The 14796-nt window shown below is 43.9% G+C and overlaps 1 protein-coding gene across 6 annotated transcripts in view; it reads right to left on the bottom strand.

Moving 5' to 3' along the window:
• TRAPPC2 (trafficking protein particle complex subunit 2) overlaps nt 1-14796 on the bottom strand; it is a 400579-nt gene that overhangs the window by 279119 nt on the left and 106664 nt on the right. For all 6 annotated transcript variants that reach the window (XM_069640574.1, XM_069640575.1, XM_069640578.1 and 3 more), the window contains one exon: nt 7344-7457. In XM_069640574.1, coding sequence (XP_069496675.1) covers nt 7344-7436 — 93 coding nt within the window. In that variant the 5' untranslated portion in view covers nt 7437-7457. The remainder of the gene's footprint in view (nt 1-7343; nt 7458-14796) is intronic.

The following is a 14796-nucleotide window of genomic DNA, read 5'->3' as shown; positions in this document are numbered from 1 at the left end:
TAGGGGGAAAATGCGCCTGAGAGTTTTGAGATGGTAGTGACAAGATTTAGATACGTTGTTGATCTGACGGGAGAGGTTTAGGTCAGAGTCCATAGTGCATGCAAGGTTTTTTACTGAGACTGAGGGGGTGGGTGGTTGGCCCATGGAAGAGGGCCAAGGGAGTGGATGAGGGAGAAGTTCAGTGTTGCCGCACAGCATGATTTTGGTTTTAGTGGGGTTTAGGAGGAGGGTGTTTGTAGTCATCCAACGGTCGATATCCAGGAGGCAGGCTGGGAGGTCGGGCTGAGAGTTGGAGTCTGAGTTGTGGAGTTTAAGGAGGATTTGGGTATCATCGGCGTAGTTGTAGCACAGGATATTGTGCAGGCGGATGATTGCAGGGAGGTAAGACATATATAGGTTGAATACAAGAGCTGATCGACAGGCGCCTTGTGGTACTCCAGTATTAACCTGGCGAGCATCTGAGACAAAAGGGCAGGAGGGTTAATTTGTTTCCTGTTGTTGAGGAAGGAGGCGATCCATTTGAGGGCGGTTCCACAGATTCCTAGGGAGTGGAGGCGGTCAAGGAGGATTGAATTGTTAATTGTGTCAAAGGCCGCAGACAGGTCGAGGAGAATTAGTGCAACACATTCTGCAGAGATATTAATATCGTCCCCAGATTGAGGCCAGAGTGGTTTCGGTTCCATGTCGCAGTCTGAAGCCCGATTGGGCGGGGTCAAGGAGGTTGTTAGATTCGACAAAAGCGTTTAGTTGGGAGTATGTAGTTTGGTCAATGAGTTTTGCAAGGAACCTGGTTTTTCAGATGGGACGGTAACTTTTGGGGTCGAGGGATGGTGTTTTTAAGAAGAGGCTTGACATGTGCAATTTTGAAGGCATCAGGAAAGATTACAGAGCTAAGTGAGTCATTTAGGATGGTTCTTGCATGCTTTCCTGCGCAAGTGGATGAGAATATATTTTTGAGGACGGAGGCGGGGCATGGGTCTAGGGGGGGAACCGGATGGGTTTGCGGATCTAAGTCAAGAAATTCTTCTCTGGAGATTGGTTTGAAGGAGTCAAAGATGGGTAGGGAGGCGGTTGCGGCGGGCGGGCGGGGTGGTGGTGGTGGTTGTTTTGGACGGTATTTTGGGAGGGGAGAGGGACAGTTTGTTAAGGGAAGTCGTTTTGTCGAGAACAGTGGTGTAGAAGTGGAGGGAGAGAGAGTCACAGAGCAATTGTGATGGGGTAGATTGGGCAGAGATACAAGCGGGTTTGATGAATTCAGATATGATTCTGTGGAGTTCTTTGCTGCGGTTTAAACAGTTGAGAATCCGATTGTTTTGGTGGGCTTTTTGGGCTTTTCGGGTTTTTGCTTTGTAGTTGCGAAGGTGGATCTACTGAGATAGATTTCTTCTGCTCGCCATTTGCATTCCAAGGATTTATTTAGTTTTTTGGCATTCCTCAGTTCAGGAGTAAACCATTTGGGAAATAGTCCAAGGCGCGAGGAGGAGGGGCATGGGGGGGTGAGCGGAATTAGTGAGTCATTGATCCATGAGTCGAAGGAGGGGATGGTTAAACATCCATTAGGGGGGCGTGTTGTGGGGGTATGAGAAGTAGGGCTTCGGCTAGGTCAGGGAAAAGCTTTTGTTTTTTACAGCATTTGCGTTGAAGGGGTGTGGCGGGGTGGGGGCAGGGGAGAGGATGGAGAAATGGACGACAAAATGGTCAGACCAGATGAGTGGTAGGGGGGGGGGGGAGATGCATCTGGTCATGGGAGCTGAAAATAGTATCTCTGGTGTACCCTTTAGAATGAGTTGGACCGTGCATGTGAAGGGTGAGGTTGAGCGCATCAAGACTGTCGACCAGTGAGTGGGTCATGGGGTTGGTGGGGATGTCCAACCAGATATTGAAGTCTCCTAGGAGGGTCAAGGAGGGGTGATTTACTTGAATGGTGGCTACAGAGTCACAGAGGTTGGTTGTAAAATGTCTGTCATAACCACGGGGTCTGTAAATGATTAGGAAGCTGTGGGAGAAAGTTCAGAGGTAGTGAGAGTTTAACAAGGAGGGATTAGATTGATGGCATGCATGATTGAGAGTCTACGAGTGAGACGGAGAAGTGGGATTTGAAGAGGACTGCCACGCCGCCTCCTCTCGAGGGTCCGTTTAGTGGGATGAGTGAGTAGCCGGGTGGGGAATGCCTCATGCGCAATACGGGCAAAGTCGTCCGAGAACCAGGCTTCAGTGATAAAGACTAGGTCAGGATTGTCAGAGGTGGTCAAAGATGCTGTGTCTGTTTTTCGCTACAGAGCGGGCGTTGAAGAGGATGCACTTTGACATTGGAGTGGGGTGTGGTTATGGAGGTAGTTGGGGTGTGAGGTGTGTGGGGTAAGGTTGGAGGCGAAGGGATTGGTGGGGTGGACAAGGTCAGTGAGGGGGGTAGATGAGGGGTTTTGGGTAGGAATTATGTCAGTTTGTTCTGGGTGACGAAGGGTGGAGGCTGGTCTGTGGTGGCTTGGAAGAGTAGGTGGGCGGAGGAGGATTTGAGAGGGGCATGAGCAAGTGGGCGGATGGACGTTGGTCGGGGGGGGAAGTCTCGAAGGATAGGGGGTCAGGTGTGCAGGTTGAGAAGTCAAGGGAGAGGGGTGTAGGCAGGGCGAGGGTGTCATGATGCCTACCTCCAAGGAGCCATGTCCAACCCAGCAACCCCAGAGGCAGGCATCATTCCCCCCAGGGAAGTGCCAGCGGGCCCAAGCTGGGGCCCTTTGGACACAGTCCTGGCGCCTTAGGCGCCAGGCTCATGTTGGACCCCTGTCCTGGCGCCAGGCTCATAAAGCTAGACATGTGTTCAAGTGTTTTAATGTGCACTTACCTGGGGCAGACCATGCTGCTACATCCAGGCCCTCTTGAGGCCTGAATGGAACTACTTTACCTGTGGGACTACTTTCCACCTGGGTGTGGTCGGGGAAGGCTACATACCTGGAACTTCTTCCAAAGCTATTTAAACCACGCCCGATCAGCAACTCACGCTTCGCGTTGTTCTGCTCCTCGCAGCTGGACGCTCACCGTGTCAGCTCCTGCATCTGGACTTCAGCCACGCCTGTCAGCATCCTGGGTCACCTGCAAAGGGAGATAAGAGAGAATTGGAGATAAAGACGACCTTACCTGCTAAAGCTGCATCACAGAGACATCACACCGACGATCCTGAAAGGGAAGACATCATTTTAAAAGCATTTCGCTTCGATCGCTGCAGCGCTGCATTTCACTCACCTTTCCTGGGCGCCACCATCTTCAGCAGCGATCATCCGGATCCGCACCCACTTCCCAGAGCCTAGAGAGAAAAAGACAAGAAAACAAGGTGAGAGAAGGAAGGGAATAGGAAAGGCTCAGTTTCCTTCTAAGACTTACCTGTTGGGTCATTCCCATTTCATTTCGGGTCCTGCCGCTTCCTGGCATTTCGGACCCCGGCCCCTATGGGGAAAAAAGACAAAGACATTGAATGAGCGAATGCAAAGACATTACCTGAACGCTCATCCAGAACTTACCTGTCATTTACTGGAACTGCACGTTTCACTTCGGGTCGGCGCCATATCTCCGGCATTCCGAACCCCGGCCCCTAAGGGGAAAAAGACATAAGCATTAGCGCTTGCTGCAATAAGACAATGAACATTATTATTAAGCTTGAACTTTTGAACTTGCAACAGAACTCTTACAGCGCCTCACCTGAATAGTCAAGCTTATTTTGAACTCCCATCAAACCTCAATCCAGTGAAGTAACTGGGTTTCAACGCGCCCCTGCATCAGAAGCAGGATGGAGAACTCATCCTTCCAGACCCTAAGGTGAGACTTCACGGGGAATCGTGGAAGGGTATCGTGGAGGGTTGGAAGGGAGTGGGAGGCTTGAGCATTATTCCGTCAGTAGGTAATACTCCCTTTTCACGCACAGGGGAATATTCCTGCGAGCCAGAAAAGCCAGAGTAGAGGGGCCCTTCCTGTCCATCTTCAGAGTCCTGCGCTTCGCCATTGAAGAAGCATCAGCACTCGAAGCCAGACCTGCGCCTCCGTGGGAATCAGTTGAGCGTGACAGAGGGCAAGGGTGAGTGAAGCAGGGATGGGGAGGGAGAGATTGGGAGGCTGGGTAGAAATGGTGAGGAGTAGGCAGTTATGGAGGCGGACCAGGATTGTTTTCTACATTTCAAGGGTTTCTGTACAGTGGGGGTGAGAAAGAGGGTGGGGCGGGGGGGGGGGGGGTGATCGAAAGGATAAGGAGACGCAGCTACTGATCGTGCAAGGGTGAGACGAACTGCTTTTAGAGAGGGGGATGGTTGTTGGCAGGTGTCGAAGCGGGGTTAAGGGGGGTGGTGGGAAGGGTGGAGGAGATTGTGGGCTGTGAATTTATGAGATTGTATAGGGGATCTGAGGTACAGGGGGGAAACGAGGGGTGGGATGATTGTAGTCGGGTGGGAGATATGGGTTGAGGGAGGTGAGGGTTTTGGGTGTTTGGCGCCAGCGGGCTTCCCTGGTTTGGGAGTTGGATTGGGGGCGGGGTGTCATGGCGAGGAGTATTAGGGAGTTTTCAATAGCGGACAGGGGGAGGGTGGGAGGTGGTGAGTTTGGGTGGGAATGGAGGGGCAGAATGAGTCAGGGGAGGGAGATGGTTGGCTCGCCAGAGTGTGGCTCTGATTTTTGAGTTTGATATGGGGCGGGGTGTCATGTCGTGTTGCAATGGGGGGTTATCGGAAACGGTCAGAGGGAGGTTGGGATTCTGAGGGGGGAGGTGGTTGGCGTGCCTTAGTGACACCGATTTTAGGGTTCGATGTGGGGTGGTGATGGGGGAATTCGGCGAGTGGCAGAATGCTGTAGTGAGGTGGACGAGGCGATTTCTGCGGGTGTGCTCGGGTGAATTGGTTGTGGGGCTCGTGAAGGTGGGAGCTAGGATGCGGGTGGAGGGCCGTGGGGGCTAAGTGAGGACAGAGGGGAGGGAGCGCAGGGTTGTAGCAATCTGGACGGGAGTGGGAGGAGGATATTTGCGAGATGGGGGCGCCATCTAGTCCTACTAGGTAGAATTCAACAGTACATTTTCAGTGCGCTAACTGGATTTGAGATGCGCCAAGAGTGTGGAAAGTAACACAATATCTCTTGGGACAACATCTAGATGTGACAATCTTAAGAGGCGGAGTAAAGCACAGTAAATGAGGCAGAGTACAACACAGTAATCTTTAAGCGCACTATCTAGAGGTGGCAATCATAAGAGGCAGAGTACAACATAGAAATCTTTCAGCGCACTATCAAGATGTGACAATCTTAAGAGGCAGTAATATTTGAGCACACTATCTGGAGGTGACAGAGTCTTAGGTGGCAGTTTCTATTATTAACGATAGTGTTTGGGTCGGACGAAGGCCAAATTTCACAATTCCATCTAAATGTGGTTTTGAAGCAGACTAATATTCCTGACTACATCGAGGTGTGGTGCATGCCATCATTCACAGGTCTGGCCAAGTGTGGCATATGCAGGCATTTACAGCTCAGAGGTTGTTTAATGTGGAGTGGCCAGGCTTTCTGGAGTAAAGTGATTGCTCTACCCCCCACCCATGCCACACTTACTTTAGTGGTAGGTGATGGTTGATGGCAGGTTGCTGGCTTCTCCTGCGGACACCTGCTGACACTTTCTGGAGCAGACACTTTCTGGAGCCGCCCCTGTAGGAGCGGTCCGTTGCCTTGGGGCCCTTAGCCTTGGGGATGCTGGGCAGAGGGCTACCCCGTAGCAGGATAGCAGAACAGCCAATCAGAAGGTTGGGGTGGGCTGGAGGCGGGAGCGGAGACTCGGAAAAGGTTCTGGGGGCACTCATTTCAGGCAAATTTGGGATAGATTGGGGGGGGGGGTCGCAGGGCTCACCAGCACTCACCTGCTTCACCGATTGAAAAGGGATCAACAAATACTTTATCAACCTTTTCATTCCAAAGATGGGAGAACTGGCCTAGGACAACATGCACAGCCTCAGGCCTGCCCCTCCCTTTTCCTGACTCACTGAATTATATGCCCAGAGTCTACGTTCAAGGCCCCCCCCCTCCAAAAGGGGTTTGGGGTGGGGCACTGTAATACTCTTATACTTGTCCAGGAAAGGTGATCCTACTCGTAGTGCATAGAGTGACAAAGTGAGCTCTGTGGAGCCTGTGGCAGTGCAAAATGACTTGGAAAGGGTAGAGTCTGCTCAAAGAGCAGATAGAGTTCAGAGACAGGACTCAAGTCTGCGCCTTTGCTCGTTTGCTAGGGGGCACACTCCAGGGTCCCCAAAGGATAATTTGAGTTTTTGTTCCGAACTTTCCCATCTAGGAAGGTTGCCAGAGAGCAAATGCAAGTATGGTCACCTCCAGTTGACAGGATTGCAGGTACCAGAGGTCTCACCTGCAGGCAGGCCTTGTCTAGAAAGCAGGCCCCTGTAAACGCTCCTTTGGGATGGGAGAGGGAAGATTCTTTTTGCCTTCTTGCAACCTTTATCTTCACCTCTTTGGAAGGGAACTTTGAGACAGACTGTGTCACCAATTAAGTTCTAGGTGAAGTCCTTCCTCTTCTGTAGTCCAGAGATAATTCAATAGAGGGGGTGGTCTCGCCTCCCTAAATAGGCAATCTGCAAAAGTAGATTGGTCCCTTCTAGCATTCTGAAAGGGTCCAATCCTGGCTGCTGTATTCAGTCTCTTCTGCCTGGTGATGTCAGTTCCAGAGTGCTTTATCTGCAGGAAGGAGGGAGCACACAAAGTGTGGGAGCCATGGGAGATTCCAAGGTACTGCTAGTTTAATACCTGCCTTTGTACTATCTATCCCAACTTTAGCAAATGAAGCTACCGACATGATGCTGTTACACATCTACATCTCAGCCAACAGTCTATTGTTTCACTTCAGTGGCAGAAGAGAATGCTTCCAATAGTCTTCCATGCAGAGTGCAGGGTAAAAGGATGAGAAATGTCTAGCCTTCCTGCCACCCTTTTCCAACGACGAGCGAGCTGGGCTTCAGCTGGTTGCTTGGTGTTGAGTTTTAGGAGTTCTTGGTGGTTGACCTTATGCAAAGAAAGACGAAGGACATGGTAGCAAGATGGGAAATCATGGATTTATAGGGATTGATAAGGTCAGTATTGTGTTGCAAATGTTGAAACTACACATTTCCCAGGCTTTTTCTTAAGTGCATTTAGTTTCTAACATCTTCATTGCAGTGAAAAATGAAAGTGAAGCATGATATGATTAGTCCTCCCCTGTGATAACAAATAGGCAAAATCTGCTCAGTCGGTCTGTCCAGAATACTACTGAATTTCATTTACAATATAATATAAGGTCGAAAATAATACAATTTGTGTATGCTCAAAGGTAGGTTACATACCTTAGATTCTACTTTCCCAGGTGGCAGAAATTCCATTTCAAACACTGGATTATCATGGTGACCGACAATTACAAAGTAGAAACTGCCAGACATTTTGAAATGAGCTGCAACTCCCTGCATTAGTAACAAAAAAGTAAAACAACTTGGTTTTAATTTCCTTTTGACACGTGTAAATACCAACTTATTTTCCCCAAAAACAAACACTGCGCCCTGAACCCCAACAATTATGGGTAAACATGAATGTGTTTTGAGTTTTCCCTTTCTTTTGTCACAATAGCTTTAAATCCCTCAACTATCAGCAAGTGGTTCTATGCTGAACTCAATTCGGATATCTACGACACCATGTGGAGGAGGGCTAGTTTGCTACATGGTTGCAGATGCAATTTTTGTTAAGAGGAATAAGAAGTGGGCCTTTATAGGTCAGACTACACAATTCAAAGTAACAAATCTGTTTGCAATTGTATAGTTCAAATGTCTCTCCCTTTCTTTATTATGGAGGACCTCAACAAAGGCACCCAGGAATCGCCAGAATTAGATAATCCCAAACATCACCTATATAGCCCGAGAAATGAAAGGAAAATGGAAGGCACCAAAATCCCAAAATCATAGTACCATCCAAGTCCCACCATTCAATGAGAGATTCAAGACAGACATAACCAAACACATATCATAAATAATTCAAAACTGCATACATCGCATAGCCAAACTAGCCTTATATCGAATATCAGAGTATGAAGCAATATGTCAAAACTGGGGGACCCACATATTCATATAGAGCGTCTTTCATGCAAACTTGATGCCAGAAGTAATTCTTGTAAACCAGGACCAAGAAATGGATAGTGAGTAAAATAAGGCGGACACTGACTCCCGACCCTCCATGAAGAATATAAAAAAATAAGAACAGAAGTTTAAAAAAAAAGGTCCAGAGCCATTAAATGCCATATTCGTGAAGTTCTAATGTAATATCAAAAATATAAAATATATAAAATCTATGCAAACCCCAAAATGAGCAAACAAACAGTAAGCCGTCTTAAAAGGTGTGTATTATATTAATTGTGATGAAAAAACTCCCAAGATCAAAGTCCCCCTACCCACCACCTACATAGGGAAACAAAAAACTCATTCAGATAAAATAAAAAAAGACTAACCCTCTAAATAAAGCACCACACACAATATAAATCAAACAAGTATAGGACAATTACAACAAACCTGTGAGGCACAATGGCACCACATCACACCTGTAGTCATCCAAATGAGACCAAATCTGACAATATTTGGAATAAACTAGATATGAGGAATAGCATGCCCAAAAACCCAAAATGAAAAAAAGAGAAAAGAGAGTGAAAGGAAAATAAGAAAGTCAGAAAAATCAGGGAAACCATATCAGATCCATTTACATAGGAAAGTCCATATTAAGCAGCAGAGCAGACAAAATACCAATAACTGCCCAAAAACTGAAATCCAAAAGATAATTCCGTCCACCAACCCAGAAGAGAACAGTAATACAGACATTTGCACATATGTATACAGGATGATGTGTATCGAACATGCCATTGCATACAATATACTACAGCAACTTTTGGATTGTGCATTAATAGATTAGTGTGAAATCCAGTCTATTTCAGGCCTTGCCATACTGGGATACGAGATCAGAGAAGGCAAAAAATAAAGAATAAAAATGGCATTAACATAGTTAGGCCTACTTCAAAGCCGATCACTCGACATGAACGAAAAAACAGTTCCCAGGCTAATGTCACAATCCGTGGTACTCATTAGTATAGAAAGAACAGCATGTCCATCCGTAATCCTGTGAAAACTTCAGTCAATAACACAGGATCGGGATTTCAGATACAACTATTCCAATTACGGTTTGACCTTAGAGGAGCGAGCGAGCAGATATGAACTCTAATGTCATGATCCTCCAGGTGCGGGTAGTAGGAAACAAAAAGATTCATGCCGACTGTAAGAGAAAATATGGCACCGCGCAACCCTCCGTACTCACATAAAGGTATAAACCCGGCTCATGTCCATTTCCTGACAGGTAGATTGATGTTGGCCGGGCTGACTTCTCTCATCTAACCCTGAATTTTCATTGCAGTTGCCTGTTGGCGATTGCTTACATCACTCTGCCTTCTTGTCATGCCCCTACCCCATCGGCAGCTGAGTTCTGCGATCACTGTGGTGCCTAAAACCATTCTTGCCCACCATACATCAGAACGGCTGCAGCTCCAGGGGACCGTGTGCACCCGCAGAGCGGCCCACTTACCAGGGTGTCGGGCAAGCCTAAGTTGGTGAAAGAAGGGATGGGGTCAAAAACTAGATCTCGCCCCCATGACGTGCGGACTGGTTTCGCTGAACTTGTTTTAATTTTATGGTTGACGTACATTGCCGATTCATTTTCTTACTCCGGTTCACACTAACAGGAGACACAGCCGTCCGGAGCTCGACGCACTCTCCCAGGCCACCACACATAGCGTTCTAGATGAACTTGTAATGGGGAGGTACGCTAAAGATTAAATCAACAGCGGTACAGTAAGAAAACATGCTCAGCAAAGCTAGGAACGTCGGTCAGCTTAGCTGTACAGGGACAACGTAGAAATATGGGTCCTTTACTCAGAATGTCTCGGCAAAGCAAATGAAGAAAACAATGGAGATTCCAGCTTGTTTACATTCGGAAAAAAGGCATTAAACTGATCCGTATTACAGGCGCCATTTTCTTCAATGAAAAATAGTCATGAACCAAATCCAAAGATAAATAAAATAATAAATAAAAATATTAGAACTAGCCAGGAGACAGAACATTTCAATTAGAAACTCATGAAGAGGTGGCAGCATCCCCTTTATATTTTTCCAACCATTGCAGGGCTTGAGCAGGGTCGGAAGTAGTCTTTTCACCATCGTCAATACATTATTCCTGTTCAGAAAAGCTTTCAGGTTTAGCTGCTTAGCCAAATCCTTAGCACCCTTAAATGATCTTCTCAGTAGCAGAACCTCTTTGGGGTAATCAGGATACAAGAACACAGGGTTACCTTTATAGTTGGCACTTCCTTTGAGTCTAGCAGCAGTCATCAGCCCCTTTCTTGGTTTGAGGCTCATAACAGTAACCAGGATGTGTCTTGCCCTGGTTCATTGATGTTTTCCAATTCTGAAAGCATAATCAATATCAATTTTGCCACTACAGTAGCTACTCCCTCTTCATTGGGAGTTCATATTTCCCCTAGTCTTCGCTCACTACACTGGCTCCCGGTGTCTAAACGGATTGTTTTCAAATCTCTGCGTATTGTACATCGTGCATTCTATGACAGGAGTGCTGAATATATTCAGTTGAAATTCCGTCCCTACATTCCTTTGCGAGCGTTCGCAAGACGCCTGTCTTATTCAGGTTCCACACTTCAAACACTCCCATATTGGCAGTCGTGCTTTCTCAGTGGCTGCTTCCATACTGTGGAATCAGCTTCCTCGCCCCCATGGGTCATAGAGAACCATCTTGCCTTTGTCTCGTTTTCAGTTTTCCTTCACACCAAGATGCCTTTTTGATGGACGGTGCGCTTTAGAAGTTCAGGTGACATAACATAAGTCTTAGGGACCCATCAGTTCCACAAATGAATGAGTAACAGAGCAAGGGAAGTAAAGCATAAGGCTTTACCTACCTCCAAAAGGTCAGGACTGGGTTCAAAACAAGGCCCGACCCATTGAAGTTTATGGGAGGTAAGAAGCAAAAAAAGTATATTTTCTAACAAAGTACAACATCAGAAAAGTAACAGATAGGTGTCATTGGTCCATCCAGAGGGTTCACATTTTGGTACTGGAAAAAGGAAGCCAGGCAATATCACGAATGTAGAAGGAGCAGGTAAAGTTACTATGTGGCAGTGTTCATGTGTACAGAGCTGAAAAGATAATACTCTGTGTGGTGTGTAAATGTTAGGTAATTTGCAAGTCATCTAGAGAAGTGGTTAATCCAAGCACAAAGATCACGCAAATGTTGTACAGTGCTGCAGTAGAATCCATCAAAAGTATATTTTAACAGAACAAATTGAAAATTGCAAGGCCCCCCCGTTAAGTATATTTATTAGAATTACCCTTAAAAATACAGCAAATAAAGAGTATATACGTTGAATGTCATAGCAAATAGCACAAATACCATTTCAAAATATACATTGTAACTTTAGACGTATTGTCTATGAAATGGTAGCAAAATATTTTTGAAGAATTATCCCTAAATATGGTAAAACTAAAACGATAAGACAGACTCAGAAACATACAAGGAAGAGAGAGGGGTGCCATACTTGAAGGCGAAACACATAATTCACATTAAATAGGCAATACAAACATTCCATTTGCTGTAAAACCTGGGCAGGTTCATGGATGAAGAATGCATTATTTCAATTCTATGGAAAAAACGAGTTCCACCAAAGATTGTATGATCATTTCTGTGCTTTTTTCAAATTAGTCGCAATAAGATGGAAAGAAACAAACAAAGAAGTTAAATGGATCCGGTGAAGGAATTGATGACATAAATGGATTAACTAAATTACCAATCATTAAGATACATATGGACAATGATTCATGAAATAAAATAATGTTTTGTAAACATTTGTAAATTTGGTTCTAAAAAGAAAAGACAAATTACTCTTAAATATAGAAAGAATAAAGTCTGCAGAAGGGGATTGGCAGGACCAGCACACATTTTGAACAGAATTGGAGATTTTAGCAATCCTAAGAGGTGTTAGATAAGCTCTGTGTATTATAAAATAGTGTTATTGTGTTGGGTTAGCAGCACAGAAGTGGACAAACATTGATTCCAAATTCTATTAGTTATCTGGTTGGATCTGAATGTTCCAATCCAGTTCCCATAACAGTTGTTTTAGAGACGGGATCACTATTATCTTTGGACTGGTTGAGGATGGAATACAATTTAGAGGCTTTAGTAGAAAGGGAACTTATTACCAATTAAACATATTTTGAGGAAACATTCTGACTGTAAAAGGGAATAGCTTTGGTGATGAAGTTAATTACGTTAGTACAGGTTTTGAAATCCATATTATTGACACGATATCGGGCACACAGTTCATGAAAAGCTATAGGTGAATTGTAACGGAATAAATATTTAACTAAAAAATTGCTAGCAGAATACCATCTTAACAGCAAGTCATGTTTGGGTTTGAACTGAAGAAATTCATTAAACCATATAAAAGGCATCAGTGTAATGCTGAACATTGGGTGACCAAAATATTAAACTATTCCATGCAGTTTTTTTCAGGAGTGAAGAAGCAGGTGCTTTTTGATACCAGGCCAAAAGAAGTTTGGATGAAATGAAATAGAGAAAAGGGTGTTAGTTTTGATTCTAATTTGATCCAAGACTGAGCATTAATTGAGATTCATCGACATGGAACAGGATAATTTGTCGTAATAGAAAGGAATTCTGCTACTTGAGAAAGTCTGGAAATTTAGCTCCACCATTGACTTGGTTAGATTTCAGTTTGTTAAAGGGTATTTTGGGAGTTGTATTATTCCATTAAAAAAACTAGATAAAAGTAGGTCTATTTTTTTTTTTTAAAAGAAAACTGTTGATGATATAACTGGTATAAAGTGATAAAGAATCACAGGGCCGAGCGTCATCTTGATAGATTCCAAGCGACCACACCAGGAAATAAAGGGGACCATTGGTTAATACAGGTATTTATTTTGTCCATAATTAGATTTTGATTTAAAGTTAAAGTAGAGAGAATGTCTTTAGCGATACGGATGCCCAAATATTTAATAGAAGACGAAGATCACCATTTCATGCAAAGTAAGGAAATATTAGAATTATGGAGGAATTAGTTGGGGGAAGAATATCTGATTTGTCAAAATATAATTTGTAACCCGAGGCTTTAGAAAATTGTTCAATAGTAGACATTAACGCAGGAATTGATGTAGAGGGATAATCTGAAAGAAAGTAAGATATCAGCACAAGCAGAAAACTTGGAGACGTCTTTTAACAATAGCTTTGATATAATCATTAACAGATATGCTTTAAAGGAGAGGTTTTAGCCATAGGATAAGAGTAGAGGAGAAAGAGGACAGCCTTGTTCAGTTATAGAATTAATTAAAAGTCTAGTGGAGGGTGAAGAATATAAAAGAGTAATGAGCAGTACCCCAGATACATGTTTTTCAAGTGGGAGCATTTTACTCCCCATTTTGTTGAAAGTTGCGAGTAAAATATTTTTGGGGGAGTAAAAAAGTAAGTTTGATTCCCAATGGGAGTTTTTAATAAGCAAGGAAAAATAGGTTTTACCTTAAAACAGAAATGTTTTGTAATAAATATTTCTTTGCAAAACATTATTCATGCACATTAACATATGCATGTTTAGCTCTTCAGACCAGGCAGTAATAGTACAGTTTCTTCGTGTAGCATTGCGCGTACTACTTGGCCAAACATATCCGTGGAGCTGTGTGGATGAAGGCATCATGACAGGTTTCTATGGGTTTGCCTATTTTTGTTGAGAGTATTTCTTTGGATGAATTTGCCTAGTTTTAGTGAGTAAAAGTGACCCCTTATCTGTAGGGCTGATCATCAGTTTACAGAATTTAGGACTAAACCCATTTCATAACAAAGAATGAACCATAAAGGGCCAGAAGGCTTTTTCAGCATCAGTGTGAAAAGGATAAGAGGGTTAGATGCTTTTTGAGTTTAAGAAAACATTAAAAATAAGTCTAGTATTGGAGGAAGCAGATCTACCCTTAATAAAACCATATTGATCAATATTAACCAATTTAGGCATTATGCCATCTAATCTATGGGCTATGACTTTGGCTAATATTTTTTATTCAGAATTTATTATTAGGGAAATGGGGCAGTAGTTTTTAATATATGAAGGGTCTTTATCTGGTTTGGGAAATAAAATGAGTAGAGCTTCACTAAAGGACCCTAAGCTGCGACCTAAAGAGGTAGACTAGTTAAATAGCTCAAGAAGTTTAGGGGAGAGTATAGTTAAAAAAGAATGTTAGATATCAATAGTGAAGCCATCCGGTCCAGGGGCTTTGCCAATTTTGAAAACAAGAATAGCTGTTTGTACTTTCTGCAACAAAATTGGGGTATCTAAAAAGGATAAGTCTACTGGGTGATCATTAATCTTTATTTTTCTGTAGAAGACTTCAAATATTATCAAGGATAGTTTGATCAGATGTGTAATGTTGCAAATAGAAATCAAAAAAGGAATTATAATAATAATTTACTGTGATTTAATCCTAGATTTAGGATTTTACACAACATATATATCTCATAGTCCATACAAAACAAACAATCATAGAATCAAATCAAATAATACATCCAAAAATTAGAAATCGAGTAATCCATCGTAGTGCAATGCAATACAATTAAAGAACTAAACAATACAGCAAACAGAATAAATAAGTATAAAATCAAAATAGTATAGTAAAATTAAATACGGTATGTGGGCACTGAAGACCA

This window comes from Ambystoma mexicanum, chromosome 7q (genome assembly GCF_040938575.1).
Source record: "Ambystoma mexicanum isolate Mex_15411 chromosome 7q, UKY_AmexF1_1, whole genome shotgun sequence".
NCBI classification, from domain to species: domain Eukaryota; kingdom Metazoa; phylum Chordata; class Amphibia; order Caudata; family Ambystomatidae; genus Ambystoma; species Ambystoma mexicanum.
Note: the sequence above shows the minus strand (reverse complement) of the source record. Positions and strands in the feature narration are given on the sequence as shown.